The sequence below is a fragment of the Panthera leo genome, chromosome A3, assembly GCF_018350215.1.
Source record: "Panthera leo isolate Ple1 chromosome A3, P.leo_Ple1_pat1.1, whole genome shotgun sequence".
Lineage (NCBI taxonomy): Eukaryota > Metazoa > Chordata > Mammalia > Carnivora > Felidae > Panthera > Panthera leo.
This window is the reverse complement of record NC_056681.1, coordinates 45,299,274-45,317,230: the sequence shown is the minus strand read 5'-3', so window position 1 is coordinate 45,317,230 and position 17,957 is coordinate 45,299,274. Positions and strand designations below refer to the sequence as shown.

General features: G+C 36.8%; 1 protein-coding gene across 8 annotated transcripts in view; it reads left to right on the top strand.

The window, feature by feature from the left end:
- The window catches only part of RALGAPA2 (Ral GTPase activating protein catalytic subunit alpha 2), a 322,181-nt gene that overhangs the window by 124,540 nt on the left and 179,684 nt on the right, over positions 1–17,957 (top strand). For 5 of the 8 annotated variants that reach the window (XM_042931747.1, XM_042931753.1, XM_042931752.1 and 2 more), the window contains 4 exons: positions 3,392–3,523; positions 5,220–5,317; positions 10,160–10,250; positions 11,669–11,869. In XM_042931747.1, the coding sequence (XP_042787681.1) occupies positions 3,392–3,523; positions 5,220–5,317; positions 10,160–10,250; positions 11,669–11,869 (522 nt within the window). The remainder of the gene's footprint in view (positions 1–3,391; positions 3,524–5,219; positions 5,318–10,159; positions 10,251–11,668; positions 11,870–17,957) is intronic. The other 3 variants (XM_042931750.1, XM_042931748.1, XM_042931749.1) reach the window with 3 other exon arrangements.

Here is a 17,957-nt window from a genome sequence, read left to right as displayed (position 1 = left end):
GGGCTGGTTCACCTTTGGACCTCCTAAGAAACCTCAAGATGTTGAGTTGACTTCTATCTCTTGTGCTTTTTAATAGGCTCAAGTTGGTCTTATGCACAATGCTTTTAAAAAGAAATTAAACTATTCATTTTGCCTTTGCAACCTTGTATGAGGGATAAATGGAACCCAGAATTTTGGTAATTGAAGAATGAGTCTCACTTCATTTAATAAGATTGATTAAGAAAGCCTTAGATTAAAGACTGAGTGAAATTGCTTTGAAAAGTGGTCAGACGTCTGGAATAAATAGAAGTTTCTAAAGACTTTGCACTCTTAATTTAATTTAATCATGTGGATTTTTCTCTCAGTGGGAAAAATGAAGTAATTCTAATTTGATCATTTTCCTGGTGTTTTGAGTGGAGCCTTAGAAAGCAGTGATTTTGTAATGGTACTGTGTAGTTGACACTATCAAGAAGCTAGAAGGTTAGAACTTTTAAAATTTGAGTTACTAGGGTAGCAATGCTTGCGAGACAATGAATGATTTGGTGAATCTGAGATAGAATTTAGCTCTTTGAAGTGATTTGAACAAATTGTGTGGTACTCAAAACAGAGAATGTGTTAGACCTAACCAGAATTTATAATGTAATTTTTATATAACTTAGATTGTTCATGCTTTGAGTATCACATAATCCTGTATCTTGATATTTGCATATCAGTATTAAATGGTCTTAATTTGTTATGAAACAGCAACACTGTGGAACGGGAGCAGTTTTGACATTTGTCCCTTTCTTAACAAATAAAAAGCCAGCAGAGGGAGCTCAAGAGCTGTTTAAGAAAAAAAGTATCAAGAAAATATTTTTGGTATTCATTTGTTCATTTATGCAAGGCATATATTGACTATATACTTAGTATAAAGTGTGAGAAAGGCCAAGAACTGTACATTTACAAATCAGGAAATTGGATTTTAATTGTGAGATAAGAATTTTAAATTCTTTTTCCACACTAGATCACTTAACAGTCAACTAACTATAGCAGTAGTTCGGGGAACCAATAGCATAGCAGTCCTCACAGTATGCTTGACATTATGATTCTCCCCTTTCTTTCCACCCTCATCATGGATGCTCCCATCCTCACCATTTCTGGTGATTTCTGTGGGCTTGGACCTTCTCCATCAGAGAAGTTCCTACCAACAGTTTTACAAAAACAAAGCCTTAAAGCTGCATTAGGCCAGCCTGTTGGGAAGGCACACCAGCTGGTGATGGCAGGCTCTTCGTCCGTCTGTTGTGTTGAGGACCAGTGGGGACACTCGAATTTGGAAAACATGGTGCTGTGACTGTACGGTATCCCACCAGATGGCGATGTTCTTTATCTTTAAAAAGATGCTGCCAGTGTTGGCCTGGCTCTTATTTGTTTCTGCTCCTAGCCCAGAAACCAATATCTACCAGTTTTTGGCATCAAGTTTAAGTGAATAAAAGCCACTCTTCCCACTGTCCATAAAAACTGGCACTTGCCAATCATTTTTAGAGAATTAGGAAGCTCTTGGGCTCCCTCTACTGATATTAGATTAACAAGTAGGTTCATTAACGAATATAAACGCTTCCCAGAAGGTTTCAGTATCTTGCATAATTAGAATAAACAATGAACGAAGGCAGCAGGGAGGGTCTGGTCTCATGGTATCATCTGGCTTCTGTTGCCTAACGCTGAGGAGCCTAGAAGCAGACCTGTGAAAAGGGCCTAGTCTATGCTTGCAGATGTGTGGGGAGATCACAAACATGTACACATGTCTTGTGTCTTCTGTGGGAAAATGAACAGTTCTTGACTATTCAAGAGAAGATAAGGGCAAAGACAACCTGGAAGAGATGCGGCTTTAATGGGTCTGTGTGCTCTTGTCTTGCTACCTTGACCATCTTTTGCTTATGCCCTAAGTTCAGCTTCCCGTCAGTGCCTAAATTTAGACTATGGCCCAGTATTCTGAATTATAAATGAAGGGTCACACAAACTTCATAGTTTTAAAGTCTCATTACGTGTATCAGTGTACTTTAAAATAGAATTTTTGTTTGGATAGTAAAAATAAAGCAGCACCCTTCTCTTGAAGTCCTGTGTGTTACATGTAGAGTAATACATACATACAACTTGACTAGGGAGAGCCAGCACTTTGGCTTATGTTCGGAGTAAAGGGTTATACTGAGGGTGGCACAAGGGCAGTGAGCTTCATTTCAGGTGAGGAAGTGGTTGACACTGCCGGGTAAGATAATACAGGCTGAATTTTTATCTTAGAAGGAAGGAAACTTTAGCTAAATTAAAATTTTTAGAAAATATGTTACAGCTATGTAGATGTAAAGTTTTATGACTGTAGGAGTGAGTGTGGAGTCTGCTGAGGGACCACATGGCAAGTCCTGTAGGAGGGGTGTCCAGGTAGCAAGGGAGGGAGGAAAGGAGGCAGGAACAGGTCTGAGGGTAGTGTGGAAGAGTGAGCCGCAGAAAGGAGAGAGCAGTAGGTGCAGGTGGGCTAGGATTGCTGGAGACTAAAGTGAGTCAGAGCTCCTGTGGGGGATCAAATCTGTGGGGAGAGGTCAGGGGGAGCCCTATGTCCACTGTGAGGATCCCAGGCTTGGCTGTACAATGATGTGGGGCCTCGGCAAGAGAGAAGTGGTGCAGTCAGATCTTGGTTTTAGAGGGACCTCTCTGGAGCCACATAGAGAATAGGGAACTCATTCTCTGGGAGAATGTAGTTTGTAATAATGCTAGCTGAGATTATCCAGTGGCCAGTACTCACCTATGGTTTTCTATTTTATAATAATTATGTATTAATTCTCCAAAAATGCCAGTGGATCATTTTTGTACTTTAGTGATTAATTCAGCATTGCATTTGGTGGTAAAAGCTATTAAATAATTGTAGTATTTTATTTTGGACAGTTGTGCATTTATCTGTTGAAAGGAATGATAGAGTTGAAATTCCCATTTCCTTTTATCTTCCTATAAGAGAGTGTGTGTGTGCACGTGTGTGTGTGTGTGTGTGTGTGTGTGTGTGTGTGACTTTCTACTCTCCTCAAATGTAAATTACCTATTCTGTGTATTTCCTGGTTCCCTCATTCCTTGGCATGCCCGGCTCTGACATTCCAAGTGACTTTCACAGTTCTCAACCATTTCTGCAGCTTTTTCTCTTTTTTTTTCTCCATTTTGAAAATAAAATGCTTTGCAGAACTTAAAATGTATTTTTAGAGTGGAATATTACTTGTTAACAAGTGTAGAAAGAAAACTTTAGTATGTAAATGCAGATTATCTTATTGTGTAATTTGGGGGGGGGGGGGGAAGTATCCCAGACTACATTTTTAGAATCAGTTGGTTCAAGTGGTGAAATTATTTTTAAAAATCTTTGAATATATCTCTGCATGTTTTGTGTTAATGCCCACAGAAGTGGAAGAATGTCAGCAATCAGAAAATGCACCTGCCATGGAATCTGGCTGCCTGGGGGCAGAGCAGCATATCATTCGGAGCAGCAGCACACCTGACGTCACTGAGCCGCCCCGCCCAGATTCCTCTCAGGGTACGGAGTAGCTGCAGTGGTTAAACAATATAGGACTGTGGATCCTGGCTGGGAAGGAGCTGCACGCCGTATTGCTTTCTGCGTTTATTCTAACCCCACTCAATTTATTTCAAGGAAACTTGCTTTTTAAGTTGATAGCAAGGATGTGGTTTCTGGCAATGAAATATTTTCACTGTTTAATACACTTATCTAAAATTATATATACTTAGATGCACCTCTTTTTTTTAATGTTTATTTATTTATTTTGAGAGAGAGAGAGAGAAAACACAAGCAGGGGAGGATTAGAGACAGAGAAGACAGAATCTCCAGGCTCAGAGCTGCAAATGCAGAACCTGACGCGGGGCTCGAACCCACAAACTGTGAGATTGTGACCTGAGCCAAAGTCGGATCCTTAACCATCTGAGCCACCCGGGTGCCCCTAGGTGCACCTCTTTTAAGAGTAGCCTGTTTGAGGACTAGAGAGAAGTCCAGTGGTGGCTGGAGTAGGTGGGAAGCAGAGAATGCCACACCACAGGGTCAGGGCGAGCAGCAGAGTTAAGTAGGAGGTAGGGTAGGGGCATGCAAGAAAGGGTCTTGTGAGGAGAGCCATAAAAGTTGACAGTGAGAATGGAGGGCTGGCTGGACTTGTGAAAAAGTTTATTAGCAGCCTGTGAACTTTGCTGAGGCTGAAAATAAGCACTGCTGATGGCATCCATCTACACAGTGTCTCTGACACCTTCCAGCAAAGCAGAGAGGCAGATGGTCAGATCTGTAAACAATGAATGATGTGTTTTACAGGGAAAGTGCATGTTTCAGTTGTGTCTGGTGGCAGTGAATATGCTTATTATTTAGTTTTAGTTTCATCAGTTAAGTAAGAGATAAACCATCTTGTTTATCAACAGGTTATCTCATAGCCTCATCAAAATAGGGAAGTATTCCCTCTTAGAAATTTTCTTGAAGTAAGAAGATACACTAAAATAATTTGAGAAATGTATTATCTGAAAGATTTTCTGTTCTCTGAAAGGTTTGGTGTAAGACTGTTTTAAATTTTTTCCCCTTAAATATTTGGTAGAATTCACCAGTTGCCTGGAATTTTCCTCTAGGAAGATTTCAAAAAAACATTCACATTTTTAAATCATTTTAAGACCATTAAAATTTTCCTTTTCCTGTTTTGATTCAGATAAGTTGTGGTTTTCTAGGAATTTGTTCAGTTCATGTAATCTTTTCAAATTTATTGGCCCCAGATTATTCATAAAACCCTCTTATGATCATTTTAGTGTTTATAGGCTATGTGGTGATATTCCCTTTTTTATCACTGATACTGATAAATTCATGCTTTCTCTCGTCAGTCTTTATTCTTGAGCAATACTGAACCACCTTCCTGCTCTATTTTCCTGTCAGCTCACCTGGCAAACTCAGGCAGCTTTCCTCTGAGATCCCATTCTCAAGGCCCCTAGGAGAGTCTTGTTACCTTCCCCTGTACTGACATAATGTGCTAGGTGGACCTATTGGCTGCACTCAATGCAGTCTCTTAAAAGCTATCTGTGGGTCAAAGATTCTATAGGGTAGACTTGACCCATAGACTATCAGTTTGCCAGATCGTAACTCCTATTTTTACATACCTTAGGATATCTAAATTTGATTACTTACATATAATTTTTTTTCTCCAATTTTATCATCTAAAATATTTTGTTAATTTTTTCCCCAAAATCTCTAGGTCAAAAGGTAGAAAATACACAGACTTTGAGTTCTTCAGAGTCCAAGACTATTCAAGAAAATAAAGGATATGTGAAGAAAGAACATGAAGGAATAACAGTAAGATATTTTCAAACTATATCAGTTTGTAATTAAAAATAAACATATGAATTATTGGCATAATAAATACGCTTATTAGTGGCAGTTCTTTTAAAACATTTCTCCATTTAGATGTGTTATTGCCCTGAACAACCCTGAGAGCTCTTAAAGGCTTTCTTACTTTCTGTGTAAAATTATAGTCACACTACAAAAATAAAAAAAAATTAGCATGAAAATGGAATTTACCTTCTGGTCTGTACCTGGCATTCTATATTTTTAAGCAGGTATCCTTGCCTGTCAGACGTATATTCAGATTCCCTGTTCTTGAAACTGCTTAAGGTAGCATGTTCCACCTGACATGAGTTGCTAGATAAGTGATTTTTTTTTTTGCAAAGATCAGTTATGATTTCTTTTTTAGAAAAATGTAAAATAGCATTTATCTCTTTAGACTGAATATAAAGTATAAAGAATAAAAATTAAAAAGTAGCCCACATTTCATGCATGCACGTAACTCCTGCTTAGTCATTCTTTAAAAATATGTAGATATATATTTATAGAAAACTCAAACATAACAGAAAGGTGCACACAATAAACAGAGAAAATCTCTCTCTAGTCCTCCCTGCCTAGAAGATAACCAGTGTTAAGATTTTCTGTCTTTATTTTTAAAGGGCATGTATCTTTTTATATATGTTTATTTATACTTGTATATATGTCATATATACATAAACATGCATATGTTTATGTATACTTATATACTAATAAATATATGTTCTGTATATACCTGCATGTGTATTTTGACAATATATGTATATTTCATACATATATGTATGTTTCAATAATCAAATAAATACCTATATGCCCACCACCCAGTTTAAGAACTAGAATTTTTCTAGTGCTGTTGCTTTGGCCTATATATGTTCCTTCCTTGTCCCCTCGGAGAATGTTATATTGGCTTTGTGTTTATCATGTCCTTGCTTTGCTCTATAGTTTTGTTCTATATGTATGTATTTCCACATTATATTCTTTAGTGTTCCTTATTTATAAACTTTATTAAGTGATTTTATTGCTTTTGTTCACTCACATATTTCTAAGATTTATCAACACTGTGGCGTGTAGCCTGTTTTCTCTACCATATGACACTCCATTGTGAATATGTCACAACTTATTTCTCCATTCTGTTGTTGATGGATAGATTGTTTCATCTTTTTTTATCAATGAAAAATGTAGCTATGTGCACTCTTGTATATGTTTCAAGATCTACATGTTTGAGATTTTTCTTTATGGTGACTATCTAGGCATGGGATTAATGAGACATAAAGTAGAAGAATATTCTTTACAAGAGACTGTATGTTTTCCAAAGTGATTACACCACTTATATTTCTGCCAACAATGTGTTGAGTTCCCATTCATCCACATTTTTGTCAATACTTGCTATTGTCAGATTGTGAGTTAGGTGGGTGAAAATGGGAATTCATTTTATTTTGCATTTTTCAGATTACTAATAAAGTTTAAAATATTTCCACATGTTGATTGACCATGTGTGTTTCATGTGACGTCTTTTACATTTTCTTATTGATTTTTTTTTTCTTTTTCTCTCTTATTTGTACTAATTCTTTATATAGTCTGAAGAGTAATCCTATTTTGGTTATGTTTCTGGAAAATATTTTTTTCCAGTGTGTGGTTTATATTTTCACTCTCTCAATGGTGTCTTGATGAACAGAAGTTCTTAATTTTGGTATTTTTGATTATTAATTATATTTATAGTTAGGTTTATGAAATATTAAAATGCCAACTCTACAAGGATAAGAATATTTAAGTGTTTCAGTTTTGCTGTACACATTTAAGTCTTTTATCCATCTTGAATTGATTCTTATTTATGGAGGTAGGGATCTAATTTTATTTTATTTTTTCCCACATGGGTAACCACTTGTCCTTGGTCCCATTTATTGAATTCATCTTTCCTTCATTGATCTGAAATTATACCTCTCTCTCATATATACTTACCTTGACTGATTGGTTACTTTGTGTTTTTGGCCAGTAGTACATCTTAATTACTGTAGTTCCTCCACTTCTTTATCCCTTCCCCCCACCTTCTATTGGAAGCTATTTTTTTACTATCTTTTGTCTTTCATTGTTGTTTTTGAGAGTTCTGTCCATTCTGTTTAGTTGTCATTCCTTGCTATTCTTTGTCCTTGCCCTTCAGTTTTCTTGCATTATATTTAGGTGCATTTTCTTTTGGTTTATACATTTGTCCTTTTTTGTATATGCTATGTGCCCTGCATCTTGTTCTTCCATTGTTTCTGGAAAATTCTTGGTAGTCATTTCTTCAAATATTGCCTCGTTTGTTCTTTCAGCTCTTTTTTTCTGGAATTTTGAGTAGAAATATATTTAGACTTTCTCATTCTGTCTTCCATGTTTTTATGTCTCTTTTCACATTTGCCACTCTTCTTGACCCTCTGGTACATTCTGGGTGATTCATTAGATCTGTTTTTCAGATCTTTGTTTTTTCATATGGAGTTGGCTATGTAATACTTCCACTGAGTTTTTTAGTTCAACAATGATAACTTGTGCTTCTGAAAGTTCAGGTTAATTCTTTTCAAACATTCTTGTAATTTCTAATAATTTCTTGTTGCTTGCTCATTTTTGTGATTGCTCATTTTTGTGATTTCTATCTTTTCTGTCTTTAAAATAGTCACAAATTACAATTCTAAATTCTTTTTCTGATTGTCTGAAGTCCTTGCAGGGGCGGGGGGGACCGGTAGGAGGGGGGTCTAAATCTAGTATTTGTTATTTCTGAGACTCTTGTACATGATGATTTACTTCCTTGGGTATTCAGTGATCTTTGATTATGAGTTCCTAGCTGATGGATCTTAATCTACAGGAAATCTGGATGTCTGAAGTGATGGAGTTTCACCAGGACAATGTGCATTTGTTTCTTCCAAGAACCAATGAGTGCTCCTTTAATCCCGGAATCTCAGTCCTTTTGCCACTGGCAGTGGCAATAGTAGATTTACCCTTATGGCAGCCCTGTTTTCACTGCTCTCGTTTCTGCTCACTTTGTGGGGGGAGTATGGATCACTGGGAGATTTATTCTACTTCCCTGTGAGCCTGAAATTCTTACATAAAATCTATTTCTATAGCTGGAGGAAATTCCAAACATCTTTCATATAGTCAGAACCACCCACATTCTGCTTTTTAGCTGAGGAAAGATCCTGGGTATATTTCTGTTATCACATTAGGTATATATCATCCTTCTTTAAGGCTGGGTAGTATTTTTTTTCATGTACTGTTAGTCTTCTAGATATTTCATCCATGACCTACTTCTGTGCTTTAGCTTAATAATTGTCCTGTCTTTTAATTGTATATCTCAGCCCCTCCTTTTCATTTGTTTGCTTGTTTAATATTTTTCCCTTTAGTTGGCTCATTGAACCCTAGGTTTCTTACACACTTTGCACTGGAGGACCTTAAATTCACATCTTCATTCTTGACTTAATCCTCTATTTCACTCCTAGATTTTTATTGCCCACTTACGGTACATTTGCTTTGGATATTTAGCCTAAATATGAAAATTAAAACATCAGAAATCTTCTCAAGTTCCTTTTTGCTTATGCTTCCTTCTTTCCTCCCTCCCTCCCTCCTTTCCTTCATCACCATCATTCCTATGGTTCCCTAGGTCCATATCCTTTTGTGATTTAATTTTCTTCCACTCCCATATACAGGTCTCATATAAGCTCTTGTCTGTCATTCTACAGCATTTTCTTATTTATCTTTTCTTCTCCTTTTCCACCATCAAAAGCCTTATCATCTCATTCCTTATTCAGTCTAACAGTTCATAGCGGTTTTCTTCTTAATTTTAATATATCCCACAGATGACTACTAGACTTATCTTTCTAGTTGAATTTTTAATCACAGTAAACTATTATCTGGAACATACAGTTGCTTGTTTTGTCAATATTGGGTTGAAATTTGTAAGCCTGATGTTGAAGGCCCACTGGCAGCTACCTCTTTTAGAAGGTGGTCTGCGTTTTCTTCTTAACATTTTCCTTCTTCGCCTGACTGCCTTGCATGGCCTGCTATAATCAGCTTCTTTTCCTGCACATAGAACTTGCTGATTACCACTCAGTGCTTCCTGCCTTGAATCCCCTCCTGCCTTCTCTCTACCACTTCATGTCTGTTGCCTTCTTGAACAGCTGTCCTGTAACTGTGAGCCGATTAAGGTAACACTTTACTCTGCATACCTTTTAGAGAGAGTTTGCTTGCACATTTTGCTTATGTACACTGTAATCATTATGTGTAATGTGTATGTTTTGTCTCTCCAAGCAAGTTATAAATTTTAGAGGATGCAGATTGCCTCCAAATCTTTTAGTCGTCTCTATTTAACACAAGGTTTAGGTGTTGAGGCGGTGCTCAGGAAAGTCTGTTGCGTATTTCACAAAGAGGCACTGAGTGACTTTTAGATGCCTAGATAGAATTTACACATTCCCTGCTTGCACACTCACCATTCCTGGGTAACTTAGGCCCTCTGCAAATTGGCTTCATTATGTATGTGTGCTCAAGCAGAAGTACAAATAAAACTTTAAAAATAAATTATTTCCATATAATTTGGCATCCCTTCTTGGTAGATCAATTTAATTGGATGTCACTTGACAAAGAAGAAGCCAAAAATTTCAGATCTTGAGTAATTTTATAATTCAATTATAGTAATTTGTGAACACATATCCTTCAAGTGGAAAACATCATTCAATTTTTTTGTTGCTATTATTATTGTTTGTTTCTTTTTCTTTATAAATGTGGACTAGAAACTTAGTCTTGTAAAAATTAGAACTTTCCTGTAACAAATGCAATATTTCTTTTTGTCTGAAGATCTTAGTCAGAAGAAGCAGCAGCCCTGCTGAATTGGATTTAAAAGATGATTTGCAGCAGACACAAGGAAAATGTAAGGAAAGACAGAAGAGTAAGTTCCAGGAAATGTGGTCTGTGTTCGTCCCACTTAAGAGTGGATCTATTTTGTTCTCTTATAACTTGTATCTTATCCTCTGAAGATACTTCCCTCTGAAGAGTCACGGTTGTGAATTGGGACATTTTTATTCCTGGAATCCCAGGATTGATGGGTGGTTAGTCGACACATACAGTAAACCAGGTCCAGTCCATTATGTGTGCCTTAGAGGCCTGTCCTTCCACCCCAGGTCTTTCTCCAGGTAAGAGACACAACCAAGGTCAATGGCTGGGTGAGCAAACAAACCCAGAAGGAAAACTGATCTTCTCCAGAAAGTTCTCACAGGCTAGGAACAAAAAGCTTCAGAAGCACATTGAAGTCAATGGTATAAGTATCTGAAAACTGAAATCTGATTCAAATCCTTGGATATATTATATATTGTAAACTGTGGCCCTAATACTTTGCTTCCATGAAGTCAGGTACCTGGCCATGCCCTTCTCAGATTGCATAACAGGCAGTTCCTGCAAATCGAGGCTGGTTTTGGTAGAGGCAGAGGAGCTCCTCTTAGGCTCCACCTTCAGACCCTGTGGGCTTGGAGTTCTGTGGCAGATGAAGTTAGGGACCTAACAGGTTGGTTTCTAGGGCAACTTTCAGTTTATCTGATGGCTGGGACAACTTGTAGTTCTTGGCAAGTGAAGAAAGGACAGCAATCCCAAGCAACAAGGCTGAGGGATGGTCAGCAGCAAATACAAAGAACAGACAGAAGAGTAGGCAGACAGGAAGGGTAGACACATAAAACTGTTATGAAGTAGACAGGAGACTTGGAGGAGTAGACTGTCTAGGTCTGTTTTGTGTCAGACTAAATAGCTCTATACGGCTTAATAGCCTTTGAAAGCGTCATTGTATGATGACAAATTAGAACTTTTTAGTGTTTAAAGGGGAAAAAAATTTCTTTTGGAGAAAATCTTTTGCAGTTGGACACTTCATCCCTCAGTGAGTGTGGGTGATTGACTCTGGGTTTAGGACTAAATATTGAGCTCAATGTATAAAGCATCCTTAGACTCTTATAGCTAGGAGAATAAACTTGCATTCATGGTGAAATGAATTCCCACCTTCTTCCTCCACTCACTCCTATTTTGTAGCTGTGTATATTGCAATAGAAAGCTTAAGGACCTGATATAATCTTTTGGGTATATGGGATAACTGAATTAAAGACTTCCTTGAAAAGAATGTCACTTCAGTGACATGTTACATTCATGGAGCTTGTAATGACTATCAATGCCCTGTACCTGGGAGCTTTGTTTTGTCGGCAAAGATCCCTACAGAGTCACCTTTTGAGCCCCTATCCCCTGAAAGATTCCTGCTGCGTCAACTGTTTAGTTACTTGCATGTTAGTAATCGGGAGCATTCTGATTTCCAGCAATTTGTTATTTCAGACTTCGGTTCTTCTGTTGTGCCAGGTGAAAGTGTCAGCAGTGACACAGCTCTGGGCTATAACAACGAGGCAGAGCTGTCCATGAGCCCATGGCCAACCTGTGACGAAGACCCGGAACTGAGCACTCCCACAGATGTTGTGACTGACTCTGATGCCCGCCACTGGTTACAACTGAGTCCCACTGATGCTTCAAACTTAACAGGTAACTGCATCTTTGAAAGGCATCAGTGTTACCAATTGGGAATCCCAGAGTTTCCCAGTTGCAAGAATTCTAGGGATCCGTTAGCACAATGATGATGGGGTGCTACCTCCAACCAAATTGGTGTAGTAGCCCCAACCACCTGTTCCTAATCAGTCATGAATTCTCAGAGTCCTACGTGGACCTCTCCACATTCTAAAACATTGGCCAGATAAGGGAGGGAGCAAGCCATGTCGAACCACTGTCCATCATGAGAGGAAGTGGTGATATTCATGCCAAGCCTTTGCCATCCCTGACCACATTTGCTTTACTCTGGAAACAGAGAAGAGTAATTTATCCAACTCACATGTATCATAAATACAGAATAAGTTAAAGAGTTTGAATAGCTTATTGATTAATATTTCTTTAAGTTTTACAATAAAATATTTGACATATAAGATAAGCTGCGACATATTTGTAAGTTATGGCCCGTAGTACTAAAATGATCACCAGTGAATCTACTACCCAACTTAAGAAATAGAATGGCTCCCACACCAGTGAAGTTCCCTATAGGCCTTTCTCAAGTCACTTCCCTTCTCTCATCAGCCTGTCAGCCTATCCCCAATTTTTTCAGTAATAATTTCGTAGATTTCTTTATAGTTTTGCCACATGTATCTGTGTCCTCAAATAATGTATCATTTAATTTAAATTTTAAGACTTTAAAAAATGATATCATAATCTGTATTTTTTGCTACTTTTTCCCCCAGAGTATTATATTTTTAAGATTTATGAATGGACTACAGAGGCAAACTTTCTGGTCTGCATCCAGGTTCTGCCAAGGAATTTCTGTGTGGCCTTGAGAAAGTTAACCTCTCTGTCAATTTCTTTTTTGTAAAATGTGGGTAGTAATAGTCCCCAATAAAGGGTTGTTGGAGGAATAAATGTGTGAACACGTAAGTCAAGTGCACAGAAAAGTGCATATGGAAGTGCTCTGCAGTTTTAGCTATACACATGCACATACACCCACACACACTCACACAAAGTCCTTCCTGGTCCACCATATTCATGCTTATGGGCAGATAATCTCTTAGGAAAACAACAACAAACTAGAAAGCACAAATTGAGTAAAAAGTATTATTAAAATGTTAAAAATCATTATTTTTTGTTTTATTTTATTTTAAGAGAGAGAGAGCACATGCACATACGAGGTAGGGAGGAGAAGTGAAAGGGAGAGAGAGAATCCCAAGCAGCTCTGTGCTATCAGCATGATGATGGGCTTGATCCCAGGAACCATGAGATCACGACCTGAGTTGAAATCAAGAGTCAGCCACTTAACTGACCGAGCCACCCAGGTGCCCTGAAAATGCTAAAAATCATTTATTAATGATAAATAAAGGCTTAAATTTTACCTTAGTTTTTTTTTAACCAAGCAAACTTTGGTTTTCATTAATTATGATATAAAATTTAATGAATCTCTAATGATTTTGGAAATTGCTGATGGAGTTACATCAAAACTTCATAAAATTTGCATAGAAAAATGGTGTTGAATAAAATCTTTTATCTATGAGAGAGGTAAGACTAAGAAGTAAGAACTTAATGTGTATTTAATGTGTGTATTTTAATTTAGATTAGATTCGTGAACAAAGAAAAACAAACCATTTAGCTATAAGTGAATAATGCATTGCCTTAGAATCCTTCAGTGCTGTCCTTAAAAGACAGGAAACATCTTTGATCTATGTATTCAAATCTGCCAGTGGTTAGAATAGCCTTGCAGAGTCAGTGAGAAAATGATTGGCAAAATCATGTGTTTAGTTTCATAAATTATTGGGTAGCAATTTGTGCTTCTCAAATTTTTGATTCTTTTAAAAATGATTTACAATTCTTTATATATATAATGACATAGAGATACATGTAATGATTTTAAATAATAATACCGTAAATTTATAAAGTATTTAACAGTTTACAAAGAACTTTGAGGCATCCTTTCTGATTCTTTATTGTAAGCAGGCCAAGTCTTCTCAATTCTGTTTTAGAAATGGAGAAACTGAGACCCAGAGAAAATATATTGTCTAGCTAAAGTAATTACCACAGCTGGAACTGGCTTCCAAAGTGTTTTGCATTTAGTGCAGTGCTGTCTACTCCTCTCTACTGCATTGCTGTTAAAATTACAATTGCAACACCCTTTAAACTATTTGAGAATTATTTATGCATGTATGGAATAAATGGTTTCTTTGGGTCCAATATACAGATTATTCAAGGGAAATCATCAGCGTGGTACTGTCAAAGGCAATAGTAAATTTTCAGTAAGTTGAATTTACTAAAACAAGAACTAGTTTTAATTATTTTTATTGAAAAGAAAGAAAATTGGGCGCTTACTTCTTTTGTCTGTCCTTTGGAAAGATTAGTTTTGATCCTACTTCAGAGTATGCATGGGACAGGTCAATTTAATAAACTTGTGTGAGGTAATTTCACATGATGCACTCTATGTTGTGATTAACTCCTCCAAATACTTAGTTTTTCTTTGAAATACTAATATAGAGAATCGGTACACTCAGTTCAATAGTTCATCTTGTCATCTGTGAAAAGGACAAACTGTAATATGATAAGGTTTAAGGATTATCACAGCTCTGAATTTAACTTTCTGTTCTTAAGAGAACAATTTCTTCATAAATGTACAAAATAAAATTCATGTTAGCCTGATCTTCAGGACATGCAGAGAATGATCAAACAATTTGAGTGTATCTTTGTTTCTTGTTGAATAATCCTACCAATTACCAAATGTTTAGGATAACAAACTGCTTCTAAAACCTTGAATCCATCACTAGCAGGTTAACAATTTTATATTTCTTTTCTCATTTACATTATTACACATTTGCTGAAAATAACAGCTAAATTTATTGTTCATTGAAAATGATTGTTGTGAAAGAAGTTATTTATATTCACATTCATATATTTCCTAGAAATAGGGCTATGGCACGACATGTGGGCACATCCAAACTACCATGGGATTGGTTGCTTACCTTCTAAAATCTTTAAAATGAATAATGTATGTCCGTAAAGCAGATGAGGAAGAAGAGGGGAGTCAGGCCGTAGTGGTGGTCAACTGAATGCCAACCGGCTATTTCTCTACTTTTGATCATCAGAATCCAGGCCTGATTTTTCTGGTTTCAGAATGAAGGTGTTTCAGTTGAGCCTTTGGGTTTGTGCCTTTTGTTTAGTTTTCAAATTGAAAGGGAAATTTATTTACAAAGCGCCAGCAATGTTTCATCAGCATTCTACCAAGTCTACATAAAATTGCAACCATGTGAAATCTCCATCTGGTCATAAGTGCCTGTTTTACCAATTACCAAGACATTTCATGACTAAAATCCTTTGCGTATTTGAACAGTTCTATACTTTAGATTTCTCTGTTAAAATCATGTGTGTTTGGAGAAAAATTATGATTTTATTGGTTTGTAAGACTTTCTACTTCAATAAAATGTTTTAAATGCCTTGTAGCATTTAGTAATAATGAAACAGAAAGATACTAGGCTAGTATGCTAGCTTGCTCATGAAAAAGAAAATAAACTAAGTACTTGGTATTTTTAGGGTGGCATGAAATTTTCTGAAATCTCTCAAATCCCCATTTTTAATTAAGTGCTGCTTCACTGAGGAACCATCTACATGTAAAATGTCAGCATCTGTTCTGTTACTTATGCCATGAGTGGAAGTAATTTTGGGCAAAAACATTTCAATTCGTTTAAAAAAGTGACACTAATATTGAGCATGCAGTCCTTTCGTATACTTCTAAAGGACTCAACATAATTTGATAATGTGATAAGGGGTGTTTCCTAGGATTTTTATCATTGAGGCATAAATTTTTCTGAGAGCAAAGCAGTATTAAAACAGACATTCTACATGGGATTCTTTCATAACTGAGAATCTATTAGTTGGCTGGTAGCAGGGAGGTACAGGTGACAAGGTACCTGGCCTACATTTCCTTGGAGTTGTTACTCAGCCAGAGTTCCAGTGTGATTGGAATGCTGGGAGCTGATCTCTCTTTGGATGGCTACATTTTGGGTGGTGGTAGAGGATGAGACAAAGCTTGTAAATCATCTACCTATTCCCCTTACCTTTTTTTTTTAATCCTCAAAGCATTAAAGGCATCATGACATTCTTTATGAGAAACATAAATGCCATATTATTTGTTCACTTGGGGGCTTATATTGATTTATAAGTACTCATTAAGCCTTCAACATAATTTCTCAGACTGACAGATGTACTTATTTTACTGATTAAACATTAGGAAGGTGAGTGTCTCTTCTGAGGTTTTGTAAACGTTCGAGAACCTAGAAGGTCTGTCATTAGGCTTTTGTTATCTCTACTTTCTTTCAGGTACAGTATGTAGGAATTCCAGCTTGGACTATATCTGCTCATTATAATGTCTCTCTTTAACTGATTATATGATTCCTCTGAAAGAAATACAGATGTGTTTTTCTTTAAGAAGGAACAGTGCTTCTGTGTTTTGGAAGGCCCTTCCATGACACTATATGCCATCATTATTAAATCCTTTGTTTCAGTGTCTTGGGATCGTTCCATAACTAATATAATAAGCTCTCAGCAGCTGTCATGGGTGCAGTGTTGGAAGGATACAGAACTGTTCTTGGATCTGCCCCGGCTCCTTGTCAGGTTCACTCCTCCTTGCTCCTTTTGGCCAGCTTGTCATTTCTCTACTTGAGTTCCTCACATCCATATATTGTACTTCCATTTCTTTGATTAGGCCTTAAAACACCAGCAACATATATACTCAAAATGACACCCAGTGGGGGGTTAATTGCCTAGAAATCAGTCTGTCTTCATTTGTGTGGGGTAAGCAGTAGAACTTGGGGATGATTATGTTAATGAAAAGTGTAATAAGACAATAGAGAAAGAGGATTAGTGGTGGAGGCAAGACACAGCTCTTAAAACTCCCTCCAAAGGTTCAAAAGCAAAACAAAGCAGGGCTCCTGGCTGACTCTTATCTCAGGGTTGTGAGTTCCAGCCCCACACCGGGTGTAGAGATTGCTTAAACAAACAAGAAAACTTAAAAAAAAAAAAAAGAAAAAAAGAAGCAAAGCAAAAGCAACTTCAACAGGAAGCTGAAAGTAAGATATTAGAAATAGAATCAAATCAGCAACTACAATAAATACAAACCATATAAACTTGCAGTTGAAATCAGAAACTCATGGAATCAGAAATCTCATTTACATTGAAGAACTAAAGCCGAGCCATATGATGTTTACCAGAGGTAACCCTAATACATTGTGTTCAGGAAGACCATAAGTAAGTACATACATTGGTAGCTGGGAAGAAAGATCACTGAGCTAAACTAAATATATGTCAGTTACATAAACTTTAAAGCAGAAATCACTTATTAGTGACAGTAATAGCTCTGAATTTATATGAACTTCATAGCCTCCAGATATATGAAGCAAAATTTGACAGAATTACAAGGAACTACTAATAAAACCATAATCATAGTGGGAAATTTTAATGTGAGTTCTTATTAATTGATCAGTCAAGCAGAGAAATATTGGAATAGAGAAGATGTACACAATACAATTTATCCTGATTGAATGGATATATATAAAAAACTTTGAACTTCAAAATACGTGTGATTTTTAAAAGCACATGGAACATTTACAGAAATTGACCAATTAGATCATTAAGTCTCAACACATGTCCATACTTTGAAACTATACCACATCCTGTGAATATGATGAAATAAATTAACAAAATTAAGAGACTAAAAACTGCACCCCAAATAAATTAAGTCCAAAAGAAACTGTGAATTAGAAAATACCTCAAACAGAACTACAGTGAAAGTTACATACCACAATGTCTAGATTGTAACTGAAGAGTTATATGGAGGAAAATATATGGCCTTAGGTGTGTATATTAGAAGAGAAAATTATTGGGGTGCCTGAGTGGCTCAGTCAGTTAAGTGTCTGACTCTTGATTTTGGCTCAGGTCATGATCTCATAGGTTTGTGGAATCAAACACTGACAGCATGGAGCCTCCTTAAGATTCTCTCCCTCTCTCTCTCTGCCCCTCCCCTGCTCATGTGTTTTCTCTCTCTCTCTCTCTCTCTCTC